At 35.0% G+C, this 20,528-nt stretch overlaps 1 protein-coding gene across 1 annotated transcript; it reads right to left on the bottom strand.

The window, feature by feature from the left end:
* Nucleotides 1-17,482: 17,482 nt before the first annotated feature.
* LOC110037873 (zinc transporter 8-like) lies at nt 17,483-20,153 on the bottom strand. Its single transcript, XM_020742600.1, has 3 exons — nt 19,494-20,153; nt 19,259-19,408; nt 17,483-17,877 (listed from the first exon to the last, which is right to left on the bottom strand). Exons 1-3 carry the CDS (start codon nt 20,079-20,081, stop codon nt 17,572-17,574), a joined length of 1,044 nt encoding a protein of 347 aa, XP_020598259.1. The 5' UTR covers nt 20,082-20,153; the 3' UTR covers nt 17,483-17,571.
* Between the last annotated feature and the right edge of the window lie 375 nt (nt 20,154-20,528).

The following is a 20,528-nucleotide window of genomic DNA, read 5'->3' as shown; positions in this document are numbered from 1 at the left end:
GTTATAATTTCAAATAAAATGGCCCTATGGTTGAAGTTCTTTAAATTTTATGGGGGCATGTTAAAGTTGATTAGAGCGACACCGGTTAGCATCCTACGGTTCCCTCGTTCCGGCACTACTATTTTCTATTGGATTCACTTAGTCGAAATGAACTTACTAAACTCAACTTAATGAGTTCCATAATTTTATTTAGACCGTGGGAAGCCTCGTTAGCAATCGTAGGTTACCTCCTCCAAGGAATTCCTGATCATCCGATAAAAACATCTTAATTTAGTTGTAATTGTAGATTTGTGTGATGTTCGTCATTAAATTTTGAGTTGTTTTATATTTTGAATGTTGTGGCGGTGAATTTTATATTAGTTAATTTTATTTTTGATTTTGGTTTTGGTTTTGGTTTTGGTTTTGGTTTTGTGGCTATCCTATTAGTTAGTTTTCCATGCAAATTTGTATAAGCACAAAAGTATAGTATAAAGGTACAAGAAAGACAACGTTAAAAACTAAAAAAATGCGTGGCGAGTCTTTTCGTTCCACCACCTGAAACTTTGTTGTGAGAAGTGAAGCTTCAATCAGAGGGTCTTGGCACAATTTTTGGGGTCCAAGGAGGCTAGGGATTAAGCCTCTTGATGTGGTGTCTTGAAAGCCTCTTGATGTGGTGTAAGGCCTAGGTATGAATTCGACCAAGCTCGATTTCAGGTGTTGGTCTAGAGCTATGGTGGAGGCTATTTCAGAGGGTAATTTGATGGGGTATTTTCTTCACTTATTCTTGTGAAGGTGTGGGCAGAAGCAATTGAATTTTGGTGGAGTTTTCAGAGATTTCCTATTTCTACCCTAATTTTCAAGCTTAAAATTAAGGTTACATAAGGGGAATCAAGGCAGTGGAGTGATTGGAATCGGCTGTGGTGGTCTCAACGAAGCTCTGAGAGTGATTTGGGAAGCTCTCTCTGAGAAAATTTTAGCACACCTCCCATGGCCGTGGAGGTGAGTTTTTATAAAAATGGCCACGGGGTGGCTCTCAGGGCACACGTTTTGGTGCATTGTAGTGCTTAGGTGGAGGGCAAAGGAACTCTACAGTTTGATTAGGATGAGCTGGCCTCTAGGTTTGATTTGGGCAAAGCTCTATGGAGGTGGCTCTCGATTTGGCCATTTTTTGTCCACTAGGCCAGTCGGCTGGCCAGGTGGAGGTAGCTAGGAGCTCTGGGAACCCAAGGGAATATGTCACATCAATTTAATGGATTGAGGTTTAATTTTGGCAAAAATATCCTAAGCTTAAATAAAAATGGAATGAAATCCCTTAATTTAGGGAACCTTTGGTCCATGGCTTAGTTTAAGTGGTTAGAGGGGTTTTGGCTCAGTCTTAAAGTCTAAGCAACGGCTGAGGTGGAGTTAATTTTATGACTTTGTCTTAGGGTCTAACCAATGGCTGAGGTGGAGTTAATTTGGTGACTTTGGGGTAGTTAGGCCATCTTTAATGCATAGGTTCAATGTGCGTTCAAGTGATCAAAGTTTGGGTTTGGGCTAGGTTATCCATATCAAATGACCCAATTGTTTGATAAATATTGTGTAGATGATTGTTATGAAGATTTTTGGTGAAGGGTTGAAGTGATTTTGAGTTCAATTGGTAAGTCAATTTGAGGGATTTTTGTGATTTGCCAATTTTGGCATGTTGGGCTAGACATGGGTCTAGGTTGGGCTAGTCTTGGGTGGGCTCTAGGTTGGGCTAGTCTTGGGCTAAGTCCAAATTGAATGGTCCACATGATCAAGGGAGGTGTTGTGAATATTTTTCATTGAAGGATGGAGTGAAAATTTTGGGTTTAAGGCCCTCAATTTGGTGAAGTTTTGAGACATGGTCAATTTGAGGCAAATATGGGGCTTTTGGACTTAGGTTGAAATAAAATGAAATTGAGGTCCTAACAAGGCCAATTGAAGGTCAAATTTGATGTGTAGGAATGTTATGAAGATTTTTCAACACAAATTGTGGCCAATTGAGTAGGCTATGGGTTCAATTTGGTGGAACCAAGTCATGAGGCCAAAATAAGGTTTTTGATCTAAATAAAAATTGGGTTTTTTATTTAAATCAAAATTGGGTTCAAATCATGGATCAATTGGGCTTGTATTTGGTCTTCATTGGTCATATGAAGAGTGAATTTGAGTTTAGAATTGAAATTGGGGAAATTGAGATCAATTAGACAGACATTTGAGGTGATTTGGAGAAAATATGGGCCTTTAAAAGGCAATTTGGGGGTTTTGATCAAGGATGGTTAAATTGGCCAAATTGGGTCATGTGATAGTTGAGGAAAATGAAATTGGGAATATTTGGGAGGTTTTGGGAATTTTTGGGATTTTATATTTTTTTTGGAATTTTGGACCAAAGAGGGGTATTTTGGTAATTTGGTCAATTTGGGGATTTTGGGTAATTTGGGTATTTTTGAGGTGTTTAAAATGATTTTTGAACAAGTTTGGGTATTTTGGCTAGATTTGGAGATTTTGGCCAAATTTGGGGTCCCAAGGGTATCTGGATAATTTGGGGGAATTAAGGAGCAATAGGGTAAGTTGGGTATCTTGATAGAGTTGGATTGCCAACCACCATAAATAAGCCATGGATCAATGGAAACCCCATTTTGGGTCCTCTATGTAGTGGTCTAAGCTAAACCCTAGCCTAGGGCTAATGGGTTTAGGGAACCATCTACAGGAGTCTCCTAAAAGTATCAAGGGACCAAAAGCCTATAAGTTCTGGGTTTAGGGTAATGAGTGATTGTGAGTACAAGTGATTGAAATTAAGTGCCATAGCCCTAGACCAACACCCAGGGTCAACCCTAAGGTCCAGCAGTCCTAAAGGTGACTCATCTTGAGTTTCCCCCATAGTGACCCCACCTACTAAGTGCTAGAGGTTAGGACCCTTATGTGGAACTTCAAGTTGAGTAGAGAAGAGTTTGAAATTTCTATCGGTGAGGGTTCCTTGTCTAGTTTTCTAAGAATAGTCAATAAGAAAGTCCTATGGCTAGACTTAGGCTACTAAAGAGGAAAAACTGAACCTCAACCAAAAGTAAGGTCAACAGTATTGTGATGTGTTAGTGAAATATTGTGTTTGTATAATTTTTAGTTTTGTACTTATTTCAAAATTTTATTACGCAGCAAATTCTTTAATGTTTTGTATGTATAGAAAGCTCTAAATTTCAGAAAGATGAAAATGCCTAAAATACTGAGGTATGATTTATATTTAAAATTTTTATTTCCACCTGTATCATTCCATATTAAAAAATTTAAGTTTGGGGGAGGGAAGAGAAAGATTAACTATTATATGTTCTCCATTTAAATATTTTCAAAAATTATTAATATGATTTTTTGCAGTGAATTTAATTCAGATAACTATATTTTGTAGATAATTAAATATTATGGTAAATTTAAAAGAATATTTTTGTAAGAAAAATTAATTTTGTAGATTAAGATATTTAGTATAAGTGAATAAGACTATAGTTAACTATTTAAAGTAAAGAAATATATATTTTGAAATATTAAGAATCTTAGAATTTCATTTGAGAAGAAAATATTGGGGCTCAATGATGTAAAAGCTATGAAATACTTATAATGTAAAGGAATGTTTTGAGTTTCAAATTTAGGGAAAAAAAAGTGAAGTTCAAAATTATTAAAGGCTATCCATATATAATAATCTTCACTTGAAAAAGAAAAAGAAAGGATTGATAACAATCCCTGAGAAGAAAAGAAAAATATATAGGATTGAAAGCAATCCAAATGAAAAAAAATATATAAGTGAGGAGAAGCTTGAGGAGTTGCCTAATAAAAAATTTGCTTCACTTGGACATACCTAAAGGGAAAACCTAAATACATTCCTGAACTTGTATTTATAGAATAACATCTTTTACTAGTAATTTTCTCATGATGTTCCTATCATTTGAATATTTTAAGTGACTTGATATTACAACATATAGTCATTCTTGAAATGAATAGAAAACTAGAACTCTTAAACTTGATGACTAGATAGTCTTGTACCTAGAGAGTTAATTTAATTATTTGAATTTTTTCTGAAAATCTCACTATGATATTTATTTAAATCAAACTTATAGTATTTCTGAATTAAAACTTTACTGCCATAGATCATAACTTTTATATAGTACTAACATTACTTGAGGACAAGTAATGGACAAGTAATAGTTAAGTTTGGGGGATTTTGACCAAAGGAAAATATGTTGAGATTAACATACCTATTTTACACTGATTTTGATAATATTGCACTATAAAGGTATTTTTGATGTTTTGATCCAGGTATGTTGAATTATGGTCAGTGGAGCAATAAGATGCAAAAAGGAGCGAATTTGGAGCAAAAATGAACTAAATATGAAGATTTGATCTTTGGCGCCGACGACAGAATCGACGCCGCCGACGGTTAGTTCGACTGTTAGTTTTCCCGAGAATCCAGAATTAAATATTCTAGAAGGCCGCCGACGGTACCATTGAGGCCGCTAACGGTGAGCACACATCGGTTCTCTCAACAGATGCATTGAATGTGAACGACTTTTGAAGGGACGCTTGGGAAACTCTTGAAAACTCTTCTACAACTTTAAAAGAAATTTTTGGGGGCCAAAAAAGGGGGTGTCCACTAAGTCTTTATTGTTTGTGGTGCCCATTAGAGTGAAGAGAGTGGTTAGTATTATGAGGAATTCTTCGAGAGATTGTAATAGTGGAAGGAAAGTGAGAGATTTCTTCCTCTTTGACACTTCGAAGGAGAATTCTATGTGTTGTAAAGAAAGGAAGAGATTCAGAGGAACTTTGAGGAGTTTGCTTGGGGAGGAATTAGAGATAAGCTGTATTTACTTATTGAAGTTTGTATGACTTTATTTTTATATATAAATTCTAAGTTTTTTTGTATCTTCTCCATAAGTTCTGAGTAGTTTTCTTTGTCTTTCTCCTCGTCTTAAGATTTTGTGAAATGATGATTTGAATTGGTTGTGCCATGAGAATGTTAAATAAGTTGAGATGATCTATTCACTTCAATCTTAATTTACTTTAAATCTGGCCAATTGATTTGTTAAAATATGTTGAGTTTTACGACTAAAGTGAAGATTACATCCAAAATTTAGGAAGGTCAAAGTCCTCAAAAGTTGGGTGCAAAAAAATAGGGAAATAAAAATTATCGGGCGTAGAATTGGAGATTTTAGAGTGACAGACTAAAATCCTCAATTTGTTCCTATCGTTTGGGTGCTGAAGTGTAGATATTAGCCCTCAGGAGAGGGGAATGTGGGAGCTCTAAAGTGAGAGCCTGATTCAATTTATCCATTCACTTAAATTTCTTGACAAGGAGAAGGATGCTTTCTTATATATTAAACTTTACATTAGAAACTTTATTAGTAGAATTAGTTAATTAAGTGTTTATTAAAATTACATTTTTATTTCAATTGCATATTAGTGACCAATATGCAATTTGAACTATTGTTGTGATTAAGTATTAATTTTTTAAATTATAGTTCGTAACCTCTAATATTACTCCTTATGGGATCGATATACAAGACTCCATTAGAGCTCTGTATTACGATCGATTCGTATACTTGCGTTGATAAGTGTGATTTTGTAATTATTGAATATTTTATGCACATATTTATCAAATTTATAACCGTTATCATGTTTTTGTCACCGTTGCCGGAGATTTAAATCTTCTAGCACCAGTATCAAATTCTTGTATTTTTAAGCATATATAAAGTTGTTGTCAGAAGATATGAGGATTTAGGTCGTGACGGGCTATAACCTCGAAATCCTAAAACAGGTTAGGGCTTAAATTGCATAGCAGAGCTATACAAAGGCCTAAAGATAAGGTTGAGAATTTATGTCACACTAGGCGGACAACCTCAAAATCCTATGGATTGTTGTTTAGTTCTTAAAAAAAGGTTTAGCTGATGTAGACATATTTTGCTGTTGAGATGGTGGAGTTGGTGGTGCTGCCCACAATGCTAGCTCCGAGCACCTCATCGTAATGAGTTTAAGTTTTCTAATGTGTCAAGCCATGATGTCAAATCAATTGTTTCTAAAGATCAAGTTATTTAAATATTATGGGGAATGTTAAAATTGATTAGAGTCACACTGGTTAGGATTCTACGGTTCCCTCGTTTGGGCAGTTTTCTAATGTGTCAAGCCATGATGTCAAATCAATTGTTTCTAAAGATCAAGTTATTTAAATATTATGGGGAATGTTAAAATTGATTAGAGTCACACTGGTTAGGATTCTACGGTTCCCTCGTTTGGGCACCACTATTTTCTTTCGGACTCACTTAGTCCAAATGAATTTACTAAACTAAACTTAATGATTTCTATACTTTAATTTAGACCGTGGGAATTCTTGTTAGCAACCGTAGGTTACTTCCTCCGAGGGATTCCCGATTTTCCGATAGAGACGTTTTAATTTAGTTGCAATTTTGTTTTATTTTATTTGTGATTAGAATTTGAGTTGTCCTATATTTTAACTGTTGTGGCATTGAATTTTATCTTATTTAATTTTTTTTTAGTTTTTTTTGGCATACAGGGTGACTTTAAGCATGCAAACAAGAAACAAGAGGTACGAAAAAGTAAATGCAACAATTTAAAAGCATACTTGTCGATTCATCTTGCTCCTCCACCTGAAAGGTTAGCTTTGGCAATATGTATATAATTTTTGCAAGAATTCAAATTACACGAGTAGATGAAGGTGTAGCTACCAAACCTTAAGTTATGACTTTATTGAGTCTTGGAAGATCTTAGTGGATGATTTTAGAACAAAATATAGTAAGTTCAATTTGCCCTTCAAAATATTAAATAGATTTCAAATTGCTCTGAGCATGACCTTGAACCACTTTGAAGATTTATTGAAATATTTCGACTTCATTTTGAGCTTATCGCATTGTTTTATTAATCATTTGAGGTTATGCTAAGGCTATCCAATTGCTCAAGGAAACTTGATGTTTTATTTATCGTAAGGCTAGGTCACTCTATTAATCAATTGATGTCTATTTAAGAGTTATGTGGGTGGGTGCCCCTAAGACAAATTTTAATTAAGTAAAGTTTTTGGTTCCTAAAGTTAAAATCGGACTTGTAGTGTAAAGAGGTGTTAATCGTCAATCATGTTATCTACTAAATCCAATCAATAGAGTTTAAATGTCAAGCCTAGGTCACTACCAAGCCCTGAACAATCACAATAGGGGAAATGGTAACATAGCAGAATTTTGATTTAAATGACATGCATTCTTATTGAAAGATCACATTGTCATCAATTATGGGCTTAAAATTAATGAAATATTATCTTCCTAACTCGAACTCATCACTTGAGAATCGTTTAATTTTGATTAACTTCCAAGTTATGATAATTAAGGAAATTATAATTTTGTTCTTAAGATAGAAAGTGAGTTCCTACCTTTGAATCCCATTGTATTTCAATCATCCAAGTATGTTCATTAGGATCAAAATTACTCATTTTCCCTTCAATTAATCCTATATTTAATAAAGGCACCAAAACCTACCCTTCTGCCTTTGGGGTTCTTCATCTCATAACTCATAAATTAAAATTCAAATAACTTTGAGAATTTAAAATGTCCTATCCATGGGTCAATTAAGTTATCAGAGGAGAAAATATGGGTTTTTCAAAATTTAAATTTAATTTAAATAATTATTTAAATTTAAAAGGTAGCATGTTCAAAGTTGATTTTTCTTAACTATCCAAAATAAAGTTTTCATTCATGAGAAAATTACTAGAGGTCTCCTTAGGTCAGAGAAACACTTGGACAAAATTTCATGATTTTTTAAATTAAATCTCTATCATTATTATTTAGTTATGAAACAATTTTAATAATTTAATTAAATATAAAATGATGTTTTAATTACAAATAAAGGTTTTTATATTTTTTATTAAACCTTTCTAAGTTTAGAGAACTTAGAGAAACAAAATTTTTATTTTTATGTTTTTTTAAAATTTATTTATTATAATTATTTTCATGAGAAAATAAGAAAAATTGATTTTTAAGCTTTTTTTTTTAAAAAAAATTATTTTTGACTTAGAAAAATTAGGAAAAATATCCTAATGAGTTCTAAGTGATTAGGGAATAATTAGACATATTTTGAAATATTTTTGTATTTTTTTTTTTTGTTTTTTTTGGCATTTTTAACTATTTTTAATTATTTTTAATTTGAAATATAACTAAAAAATCAAGTATTTTATCAAAATAAATTTAATTTTTCCTAAGTTTTCCCGATCACAAGGAACTCAGAGAACCACTTTTCATAATTTTTCCATGTGTATTTAATTTAATATATTTATTTTTGTACAAAAATACAAAGTTTTTAGAAAATCAACTTTAGTGCTCAAATTTAATCAAATAATTTTTAAATTTTTACAATGGGTAAACATGATTTTTATACACAATGTGGAATTCATTTTGTTAGTTTTTAATTAGTGTTTAACTTACATAAATTATTACAAGACATATACACTTAAGCAAATATAGAAATTTACAAAATTAATCAAGTCATCATGATATTTTTCTAAGCTTCTCTGACCATAGGAAACCTACTAAAACTATTTAATTAAAATAAGCTAAAATAATCATTTTAGCTTGAAAATTAGGGTTAGAGACATAGATATGTCCTCTGACCTTGGAAAAATCAGAGGACATAACCTAGATCATAAGGAATGAATCCTAAAAATTTCAATCCATAGTGAGTAATGCTTGATCATAATGAATTAAAATACTCCAGAGAGTATTTAATTCACTAAAAAATCAGTGATTCATCAAATAATTTTTATTTTTAGTTCACATTATTATCCTCTATTCACTGAGCAAGAGGGTATTTTTATTTTATTTCTTATGATTTTCTTAGAGAAAGATATGAATTGTTAAAGTTCTGTTATTTAAATAAATAAAATAAATCCAAATTTTTATATTTAAATGCTCAGCGCTAATTGGATCATAGACCCTCCAAAAGACCACGCGGCGCTCCGCTGTTCGACACCGTTAGCCGCCTCAACTGTCACACGGCCGACATTTTCGCTCTAGGGGTTAATCTAGCTTGATCACCTCCGTCCATCCAATACACGCGCAATCGGATGACATCCGTTCATCATCCCCAAGCTACCTAACCCAAGAACCGTTCACACTAAAACCTTAAACCTTAAGATCACCTTAAGATCTTCATCTAGACTCAACCAAATCATATGGGGTTTGTTCCTAAACCTTCATCTACTCAAGACGGGCATATCTACATGGCTTATACAGTATGAAATAAAGTAATTACATATGGAGAAACGATTTAAGATCGGTTTAGGGTTGAAGTTCAATAGCATTGTTTGAGAGGGGAGGCCTGCCTCAATTTGAGAGGGGAGGCCTCAATCAGATGGTTGTGACAGCTTTGATTGGGTCCAACGATCCTCCAGATGAAGTCCTAGGCCCTGGTGAATTGTCTAAGTATGATTTCGATCAAACTCAATTTTAGGTGTTGTTCTAGAGCTATGTTGAGGCTCCTTTGATGGGGCTTTTGTGGGGAATCAACTTCTCTCACTCAAGGGATGGTGTGTGCACAAGTAATTGAAGTTTGGTTCACTATGTAGTTGTGGAGAAATCTGTCCTGTTTTGGGGCAAATTTCAGTGAATAAATTGGCTCTATAGAGTGGTTATGGGTGGCTGAGAGCAGGGGGTTACACTTACAAAGGTTTGAAGAAGCTCTGGTGAGATTTTGGCAAAGTTTCCCCAAGGTTTCAAGCTCTCTCCTCTTTGGCCGTAGAGGGGTCAGTTTAAAGCCATGGCTGCCTGGTGGAGTTCAGGGCTGGGAGTTGGGTGCTAAAGCATGCTAAGGTGGAGGGAAGAAAGGCTCAAACATCCAATTGGAGTGAGCCAAGTCAGGCAGGTTTAATTTTGGGTTTTTGCCATTTGGGGTTCCCTTAGGATGGTTGTTTCTAGTGGCTGAGGTGGTGGCTGGCCAGGGTTTAGTCACTTCTTGGCTCAAGGAGGTCAAGGGTGGGTAATGATGGTTAGCCTCTAATGGTATGGCATGATGGAGAAGATATTTGAAGTTTAGGCCAAAAATGGGTAAAAACCATTAAATCAAGGTTCAATTGGTCCATAGCTCATCTAGGGTGGGCAATGTGGGTCTAGTCTGGTCACTAAGATCCATTTGGTAGTTGTGGTGTCATTAATTTGGTCACTTAGGCATGTCTTAGTCAATTTTGGTGCATGGGTTCAATTTGGGTTAAATTGGCTTAAAGTTGGGTTTGGGTTAGGATAGCTATAAAATTGGACTCAACTTATTGAGAAATTTAGTGTGAACGATTGTCGCAAAGAGTTTAGAAAAGAATTGGAGTGATTTTGAGTTGATTTGGAGGGTCAATTTGAAGGAGTTGTGGGCATTTGGTCAATTTGGGGATGTTTGGTTAGACTTGGGCATAGGTTAGGCTAAAGCTGGGTTAAGTCCAAATTGATGGTTCAAAATGTTCTAGATGGATTTGATGAAGAGTTTTCAACATTAATTGGGTGCTAACTTTTGGTTTAGGGCATTCAATATGGTGGAATTTGGGCACATGGCTAAATTGGGACAAACTAGGGATTTTAGATTTTGGTTGAAATTGAGTGAAATTGAAGCTTGAACAAAGCCAATTGAGGGATAAATTTGGTGTGTGTAGTTGTTTCAAATAGTTTATGATGCAAAATTTGGGCAATTGGAAAAATTTAGGGGTTCAATTAAGTGGGACTTTGGTTTTAGGCCAAATTGGGGCTTTTTGATTTGGATTGAAATTGAACACAAATGTGGGTCAGTTGAACTTGGATTTGGTCTTAATTGAGTTTGATCATGATGAATTTGAATTTAAAATTGAATTTGGAGAAGATTGGGATCAAATTAGTGGACATTTTGGGTGAATTGGGGTAGTTGGGCCTTTAAAGGCAATTTGGGGTGTTTGGTCAAAGTTGGTCAAGTTTATCAACTTGGGTTCAATTGAAGTGTCCAAATTAGTTTTGTGGACATTTGGGATGATTTTGAGGGTTTTGGGAAGTTTGAGCCACCAAGGGTATTTTTGTAATTTTGGCTAATTTAGGGGTATTTTGGAAATTTTGGGAAGTTTTAGGCAATTTTAGCAGTTTCAAATGGTTTGAAGTGATTTTTAGAAAAATTTTAGTAGTTTTTGTAGTTTTGGGAATTTTGGTCAAATTTAATGTTTGGGGGTGTTTTGGGTAAATTGGGTAAATTTGGGTGTAAAAGGCTAAGTTTGGTATTTTGGTGTAAGTGAGGTGCCAACCATCCTATTTAAGCTATGGACCAATGGAATCCTCTACTTTGGGTCCTCCATGTAATGGTATGGGCTAGACCTTAGCTTAGGGCTAGTGGGTCTAGGGGACCATCTACATGAGTCTCCCAAAAGATCAAAGTATCAAGGTCAACAAGTAAGTGAACTAGCTCCAGAACAACACCCAGGGTCAACCTAAGGTCAACCAGTACTATGGGGATGCCTCTTGAGCTCCCCCATATTGACCCGCCTACTAGGTGCTAGAGATTAGGACCAATATGTGGAACTTCAAGTTGAGCAAAAAAGAGTTTAGAATTTCTAATGGTGTGGGTTCCTTTTCTAGTCATGTAGGAATAGTCAATAGAAAAGTCCTATGGCTAGAACCTAAGCTAATAAAGAGGATAAAGCTAGACTTTAACCAAAAGTGAGGTCAACAAAAGGACCCCTAATAGGTGTGGTGTGTCGGACAAGCACACCGCACATATTGGCGTTGACATACGAGATCAACAAAACCAACACAGACTTCTAAGTTGACAGACCTAGAACAAAGTGTAGAATTAAGTGATAGTTATTGCCGCTGGGGAGTAATAGATACTCTCGCTAGGGAAAAGAAAGGAGATTTTTGGGACAATCGTCTGGTAAACTGACAGTCCCAGCAAATATTCTATTCGAAGTAAATATATCAAAGAAAGTTTGGATTTCAAGGAAATGAAATTATGCTTGAGGAAATTGGATGGAGTGGAAAACACAAGCACAGAGAAAGGGAATAGGGCATCAAATCCTATTTTGAAAGAAAGGATGGGAATAGGACGTCTAAGCCTACACCAAAGGTGGAAATGGGAATCAGAATTTAGGTACTGTCCCCGAAAGTGGAAATGGGAATAAGACGTCTAAGCCTACCTCGAAGGTGATGATGAGAATATGACGCCTAAGCCTATCATGAAAGTGGAGATGGGAATTGAAATTTACGTATCAATTTTGGAAAGAGAATTGGAATTTAGGTTCCGACCTCGAAAGGATGGAATCAGAATTTAGGTACCGACCCTGAGATGGGAATTGAAATTTAGGTATCAATCCTTGGAAGAGAATTGAAATTTAGGTACCGAACTCGAAAGGAGGGAATCAAAATTTACATACTGACCTCGAGATGGGAATTAAAATGTAGGTATCAATCCCAGAAAGAGAATCGAAATTTAGGTACCAACCTCGAAAGAAGGGAATTATAATTTAGGTACTGACCCTGAGATGAGAATTAAAATATAGGTATCAATCCCAAGAGGAGAATCGGAATTTAGGTACCAACCTCGAAAGGAGAGAATCAGAATTTAAGTACTGACCCTGAGATGGGAATTGAAATTTTGGCATCAATCCAGAAAGAGAATCAAAATTTAGATACCAACCTTAAAAGAAGGGAATCAGAATTTAGGTACTGACCCTGAGATGAGAATTGAAATTTAGGTATCAATTCCAGAACAGAGAATCAGAATTTAGGAACCAACCTCAAGAGAAGGAAATCAGAATTTAGGTATTGACCCCGAGATGAGAATTGAAATTTAGGTATCAATTCTTAAAAGGGAATTAAAATTTAGGTACCGACCTCAAATGAAGGAAATAAAAATTTAGGTACTGATCCCGAGATGAGAATTAAAATTTAGGTATCAATTCCAGAAAGAGAATTAGAATTTAGATACTGACCTCGAAATAAGGGAATCAGAATTTAGGTACTGACCTCGAGATAGGAATTGAAATTTAGGTATCAATTCCAGGAAGAGAATCAAAATTTAGGTACTGACCTCGAAAGGAGGGAATCATAATTTAGGTACTGAACCCAAGATGTGAATTGAAATTTAGGTATCAATTCCAGAAAGAGAATTGGAATTTAGATACCGACCTTGAATGAAGGGAATCATAATTTAGGTACTGACCCTGAGATGGGAATTGAAATTGAGGTATCAATTCCAGAAAGATAATCCGAATTTTGGTACCGACATCGAAAGGAGGGAATCAAAATTTTGGTACTAACCTCGAGATGAGAATTGAAACTCAGGTATCAATTCTCGGAAGAGAATCAAAATTTTGGGACCAATCTCGAAAGGAGAGAATCATAATTTAGGTACTGACCCCGAGATGAGAATTAAAATTTAGGTATCAATTCTTGGAAGAGAATTAGAATATAGGTGCTGACCTCGAAAGGAGGTAATCATAATTTAGGTACTGACCCCGAGATGGGAATTGAAATTTAGGTATCAATTCCAGGAAGAGAAACATAATTTAAGTACCAACCTCGAAAGGTGGGAATCAGAATTTAAGTACTGAACCTGAGATGGGAATTGAAATTTAGGTATGAATCCTATAAAGAGAGTCAGAATTTAGGTACCGCCTCGAAAGGAGGGGATCAGAATTTAGGTATTGACCCCGAGAACAACATGAAAATAGTGTAGAGAGTTTGTGGTGTTAATTTCTTAGATATGTGACATGTGAAGATTGATAATGGTGAGGAAAGTTTGTGAGACTTTGTGCAGAGTATGAAACTTCATGGGGATGTGAAGAAATTGATGCAGACCAAGATAGTCATGCTGCGCAAGCAAAGAGTAAGAAACCTCAAACTCGAGAGAAACAAAATCAATAAATTTATCATTTTCTTTTCTTATTTTTTTTTATCAAATTTAATTATCAAAGTAAGTTTTCAACACTTAACTTTTGTTGGTTGATTTTTTCAAATGTATATTTTATTTAAATCTTGTTATCATCAATTTTTTTATTATTTTGTTCTCTGTTCATTATAATTCAGAACCAACGTATTGTTTTCAGGCTTTTTATCCATCACACAAAAGGGCAATTCGATAAATATGTTGAAATCTGAAAGAAATTTCATTAATTTGCTTGAAACAGGTGTTACAGACTGAATGCATGCTGAAAGCATCAAAAGAGACAATCATGTTGAATACATTTGTAATATCATGTGTTGAGTACAAATCATATATGCTGCTCTGACAAAGTATAAAAGGTGACAAAAACTATCTGCCGGTCCTCTGTGGGACGATCTCCTGATCAAGCTGACCTATTAAGCGATGCTCCAGTAAAAGAATTTCTCTTCGCATATACTTAGAGGTACAACCATCTCTTAGCTCGTATGGTTGTAGCTCCTCCAATTCAGGATCCGGTCGGAATCCATACGACATCTTGTTGTAGTCCATCCTTCTGAGTGTAATGGAAACTCTCTGTCGTTGCACTCCAGAATGCAGTGCTTTGCTAGATCGGCTCTGTTTCTCTTTAAAATTAGTATCGAACCCAGCGGCAGCGGAATTGCAACTGATCCTATGAACTCACCGGATCTGACGACGTCGCTTTCTTTTCCAAACAAAATGTCCCTTTTACTTATGAACAAGACTGTGCAGAAAGGTCTGACAAAATCATGGTGATCTACATGTGGGGAAATACAGTCTCCCTCTTTATAAATGTTGATGATGCAACTATTTGGAAAGTAGTCCACTGGCGGCACGCTTCATCTGACCATCCTTTTATCATCCACTTTATTGTGGGAGGCAATAGATCCACCTCGTCGTGACTTAAGATCCCTGGGGGGTTCCCCTACCTATCCTTGGTAAAATTGTAGCAACAACCACATTGAATGGTTATCCTACCTTTTCCCTGCATTCACTTTTGTGGCTCTGAATAGGTTCATTCCATCAGAAGGCCGGCTCGACATCTGTCTCTCATGTTGAAAATGCAGTCTAGAATGCTTCTTTCTTCACTCTCAGAAAAGACTCTGGTGTACAGTTCTAGACCTTCCAGTATATTGACAAATTTTCCCTGAACTTCTTCGTAGAATTCAAACTCTTGCTTCTTTCTTTGCTCATTTTATCAAATTCTACCATGGTAATCTTCTACGACTATCGGGGTTGCTCCCTCATTTCAATATCCGCAGGAATCCCTGTCTGCGCTATCTCTGTATCCAATGGGATGTATGATTCTCCAACTGAGTGGCCAGTAGTGTGAAATGCACTGTCTTTAGATGCATACTCCTCCAAAGTGCTGTAACGCTCCAAGTGGAGGACGTTACGTTGTGGGCATTCCACAAATGCTTTTATTGTTTGGTATCTGTCTGGGGATCTCAATGTTGCATGTCGCGCAACCCGCAAAAAGCTCATCTGTAATTGCTGGTAACGCCGGCTCTGTAGCAGACTCAGACTTGTCCTCTATGGCAGACAAACTGTATGAAGTCTCTCTCATGTAAGGGTCGTAGATTTTCCCTTAATTGGGGTAAGTTTTCTGCCACTTTTCGGCGTCTTCTTTCTTCACGTACGCTCACTGTTTTCACGTACGGGTATGACACCTAGGCGCTAGTTCACTTTGTGCTCCTTTGCTCCATTTGATCTCATTTTGCTCTGTTTTTTATCATTTTTCTCCACAACTCTATCTCTTGTACCTGCAATAAAAAACAAGCAAAATCTATTCTATTAAAGTGCAATATTATTAAAAACGAGCATAATATATATATATATATGTGTGTATATATATATATATATATATAAGTAGTACATTTTTAGGCATGTATCCTCCAAGTCAAGTTCCACTCATGGAAAGAAAAGAGTGGAGCTCAATTTATAGATTTTGAGAGTTGCATCCTCTATACAATATTGGATAAAACTGAACCAGTCCATAAGACGACCCAAAGTGAATCACTTGAACAGATGTGTAACCTTTTAATTATTTAAATTTCTTGACAATGTCAGAGCAAATAGATTTTATGATCATTGGATTCCTCTCATGGACACAGTCTATTTGACTATAAAATTATCATATTTGGAATTTTTGGACCTTAGAATTATGTATTAAAATTTCTCTTAATGCTTTAAATGCATGATCTGAGCTCACTTGGACTCAAGTCAAATTATTTTTTTATGTCATTTGATTTGTCTCACCGATACACTTGGGCCTTGCCAAATTTGATCATTCAAGCTCTCAGTTCTAATCTGTATTGAGATTTGTGGTTGATTAAAATAATTCTTTTGGGATGCATCAAATTGAAACCAAATCTGTTTTTGATTTTTAGATTGGTTAGCTAAATAATGTAGAATATATTCACGAATAGAATTTCATACATATCAACCTATGTTGCTTTATAAAAGATGAAGAAATCATTAGTTACATGACATTACATTATCTCTTTAGTCTATCAAAGTGTAGAGGCATAGGTTGAAAAAGTGGTTAGTGGATTGACTAGGCGTTTGCAATCATTTGGGCTAATATTATACAAAAAAATTATCTTTTGGATGCTCAACATTAATCATTGAGGAGCCAAATGTGACAATTGAAATTTATCTAGGCTTTATTAAAGTAAAATCAATATTTTTTATTAGGCATGATGATCAACAATTTTGTTTTAAGTAGGAAGAGACATTCTTTTCAATATCTTTCATGAGCATTGTTGGGGTAATGATTATATTCAAATCAAGAGGGGGATAAAATAATATTAACTAGATAAAAACATAAGGAATGTTCATATTTTAATTTGTATTTGAGTTAGTAAAATTTTAGGTGGATCATAGTAAACCTAAGTAAACAATCTTGTGCTATTCTCTATGTTTTCTCATTGCATTTTTATTTTTCTCATTTTAATGACCTTGATTGTTCTCGTGTGCACATTCTTCCCCAACTATTTGTAAAACATATTTTTTGAACTCAAGAAAGTAGCTAAATAGTACCTATTAATAATATTCTTTGCAGTACTTATATATGTTTACAATCATATAGTTTAAGAAAATTTCGTATATATGAGAGCTATCATACGTAAATGGGTTGTTATGATAAAAGAAACCCAATAGAGGGTCTTCTTTATAGAAGTAAATGGAAAGTTCCTCTTTTGACAAATCTACATCTTTCCTCTTCTCTTTTATGAATATGCTCGAAAATTATAACAAAACTTTCACTGAAGTGTGTGTGTGTGTGTGTGTGCATATATATCATTTTTCAAAGGAATGACCAAAGCCTATAATACGAGCCCTAACCACCCTTAATGCGCCTAATAATTCAAGTACTACACCTTACACTCGGGGGGATTTGATCTCCATGCCAGAGGGCACTTACAACTGACAAGCAGAAACCCAACCAACTGATCTGAGCAGCGTCGCATATATATATATATATATAGATGTCATCACATTCTCAGAAAAAAACAAATCCATATACTGCTTACTTATGTGGAGAAAAAACTCATTAAACTGCATAAAAATTTATACAAAAGAAGTATAAAAAATTGTATGAAAAGCTAAACGTCCAACTCTTTTTGCACTCTGAGTTCCATAATACAATGCAATGGTTTAAGCCCATTTGGCTAAAAGGGACATGAAACCAGCTCCTACTAGCAAAGAAATATTTATTTTAATTTGAACGCATACATTCTTCTGAACCATAGGGTTCATGAAATCTGCAGCAAGAAGATCAACAAGAGCCATGTAAATCAAAATCCCAGCAGCTCCGGAATTCAGAATGCCTTCAACGATGAGAGCGGTTGGACTATTCTCATTGTAAACTGATGAAATTCCGATGCCAATAGCAATTCCAGCCGGAAGAGTCAAGGAAAAGAATATAATCATAGTAATCATCTCTCTAATCTTGAATTGTGCCTGTAAATCAAACAAATAACAAAACATTTGAAAAAATAAATATTTTGTATTACAGAAATCATGCAATTTCCATTCTTGCTTCATAGTTTCCATATTTGATTTGTGTCGCATCCTGCTTCATAGTTTTCATATTTGATTTGCGTCGCAGGGAAAAATATTACATCAGGACTCCGCACGTAGAGTCACATAAAAAAAAATCGACCTGGTAACACGGGGGAATATTCCACCCGTGTTATTCAGATGTTACTGTGTGTTATTCAAGTGTTATTGATATGTTATTGTGTTATTGTAACACTAGGAATATTCCCAGAACAAAATAACACATGAATAACATACAATAACGCTTAAATAACACGGGAGAAAAATTCTACTGTGTTATTGGGCCGATTTTTTTTTTCTTCGCCTTGGACTCCTCACGTAACTCTAAGTGTGGAGTTACCTGCAGAGTTCTGATGTAATATTTTTTTCGTGTCACATAAATATAAATTGCAAGAGCAATCGACGTATAAAATCATAATAAGTTTTAGTGCAATAAAGATACATATATAATATTATTAATAAAATTAATTTACGAATTTTTTTTACGAACTCGCCTAATATTAAAAGCAATAGCACAATTAAATATGTAAGAGCATACCCAGAATTACTCCTAAATTAAATTATATTACAAATTATTATAAAGTAAAATATTATAAATTTATCAACTTTTATCGAATTATTTTTTTTGTGAATATTTTGGTCCAAAACATCACATATTTTAAAAAACATAAGCTTTTATTATTATTATTTTTAATATCATTAAAAATCAATACTTAATTAAATGTATATCTTTCTTAAATTTAGATTGGCCTTAATTGGAAACATAAATATGAATTGGCTCTTATAGTAATTCGGCATTTAAATTAGGGGAATATTACATACACAACATTAATTTCTCAAAACAATCTATTTACAGTAGAAGGTAATTTTATTGAACTATCAAATCGATGTATTTATGAATGTCACAATCAAATTATTGAGATTTAATTAAATAAAAAGTATAGGTAAATTTTGATATAGTGTGACAATTTGAACAATACTTTAATAAAGATAAAAGCTTTTGAATGTTGTTATGTTAATAAACAAATTTTTCTGTTCACCCCAATATTTTCTTTCATAAATGGCATAAATTTATGAGAATATATAACATTAACACCTAATGACGGTAAAATATTGCGCTCGGCTTAGACGCAGAGGTGGCGGTCGACCAAGTTGAGCTATCGTCCTATGGTTGCTCATTCGCATGTACTGACGAATAAACCCAAGTAGCCATTTTATGATTTCTACACCATTGGAATTAATGTAGAGCAATTAATGTAATCTTTGGTTGATTGCAACATACCTGAACCAAGCATCCTCCAAGCCCCATGCCTTCAAAACATTGATGAAAACTTAAAGCTATAACAAGAGGTTTTATAGTACTTGGACTATCTGATGCACCTAAAGAAATTCCAATAATCACAGAATGCACCACTATTCCCATTTCTAACACCTATAGTCAAAAAATTCATTCAAATAATCAATATCAACTCAGCAGTACATAATTTTATTTTTTTGAATTTAAGTTAAGCCACCACCTGAGATATGACTCGACGTCGGAGAAGATCTTGTCCGTCTTGAGGAGCAGAGGAAGCAATTCCATGAGCATGGCCATGCGTTGCATGGGTATGGACGTGTAGTTGGCTAGGGTCCTCCTCGTCAGCCTGAATCAACTCCTGAACGACTTTGCCATTAAGGGTCCGATTATAGTATCCAGTGGCGACAGTGTCTATGATCAAAGTGCCAATGGCAGCGACCATCGCGAAGAAGCCAGCGAAGGGGAAGTCCTGCCAAGGGCTTTGATTTAGGCAGGGCGAAGTTAGGTTCTCAAAGGCGTCAGGAAGTATGTGGATGAAGCCGGTGGCAAGGATAACCCCTGCGGCAAATGCTTTTATGATGAAGAAATTTATATTCTCTGGCCTTATGGCAGGGATCCATTTGCCTAATGTTGGGATACAGACGCCGAGAAAGCCGGCGACGAGGATGGAAAACATCGCGGCAAGTTTTAATGGGATTGCACGCGACCCCTTGAAGTCTTCCTGATCTGCGTCGCAGCTGCATTCCGCGTGGGTTAGAACTGGGAGTAGGAGGATACTGATTAGAAAGAATAGGAAGAGCTTATTCATGTTGAATTAGTCTTGGGTTACGGGTTCTGGAGTTATTGGAAAGGTGAGATATTTATACATGTATGGGAAGAAGAGGAGGGAGGAGAGGTTATATTATTCTGCGAGGATGAGGACATATTAACAATAGAATGAATTTATGGCTAGTTTTTAGTCAGCATTGGCGGTTTAGCCGGATGTTTTAGCCGTTGTGCGGAATTTTCTAATGAGAGACGATGGAGAATGTCGACACATTGTTGCAATGGAGATGAATTTATTAAGGTCTTAATTTGATCATAGGAAAGAGAAGTTCGAGGCTGTTTGTATGAATAAGGTTGCAAATTGAAAATAAAAAAAAAAGTAAAATAATGTTCTAGTTAATATTTTTTAAGTTACTGTTATTTAATTAACAATAAAATTTGGTTGGTTTCAGGCCACCGTACTATTAAAAGCATAGGTTGGTAAGAGCTT

This window comes from Phalaenopsis equestris, unplaced genomic scaffold (assembly GCF_001263595.1).
Source record: "Phalaenopsis equestris unplaced genomic scaffold, ASM126359v1 Scaffold226166, whole genome shotgun sequence".
NCBI lineage: Eukaryota > Viridiplantae > Streptophyta > Magnoliopsida > Asparagales > Orchidaceae > Phalaenopsis > Phalaenopsis equestris.
Note: the sequence above shows the minus strand (reverse complement) of the source record. Positions and strands in the feature narration are given on the sequence as shown.

Coding starts and splice junctions, on each gene's coding strand:
- LOC110037873 (XM_020742600.1), bottom strand. CDS start 20,081: ATGAATAAGCTCTTCCTATTCTTTCTAATCAGTATCCTCCTACTCCCA. Junction 19,409..19,493: donor GACGTCGAGTCATATCTCAG/GTGGTGGCTTAA, acceptor TTTTGACTATAG/GTGTTAGAAATGGGAATAGT. Junction 17,878..19,258: donor TTGGAGGATGCTTGGTTCAG/GTATGTTGCAAT, acceptor TTTGATTTACAG/GCACAATTCAAGATTAGAGA.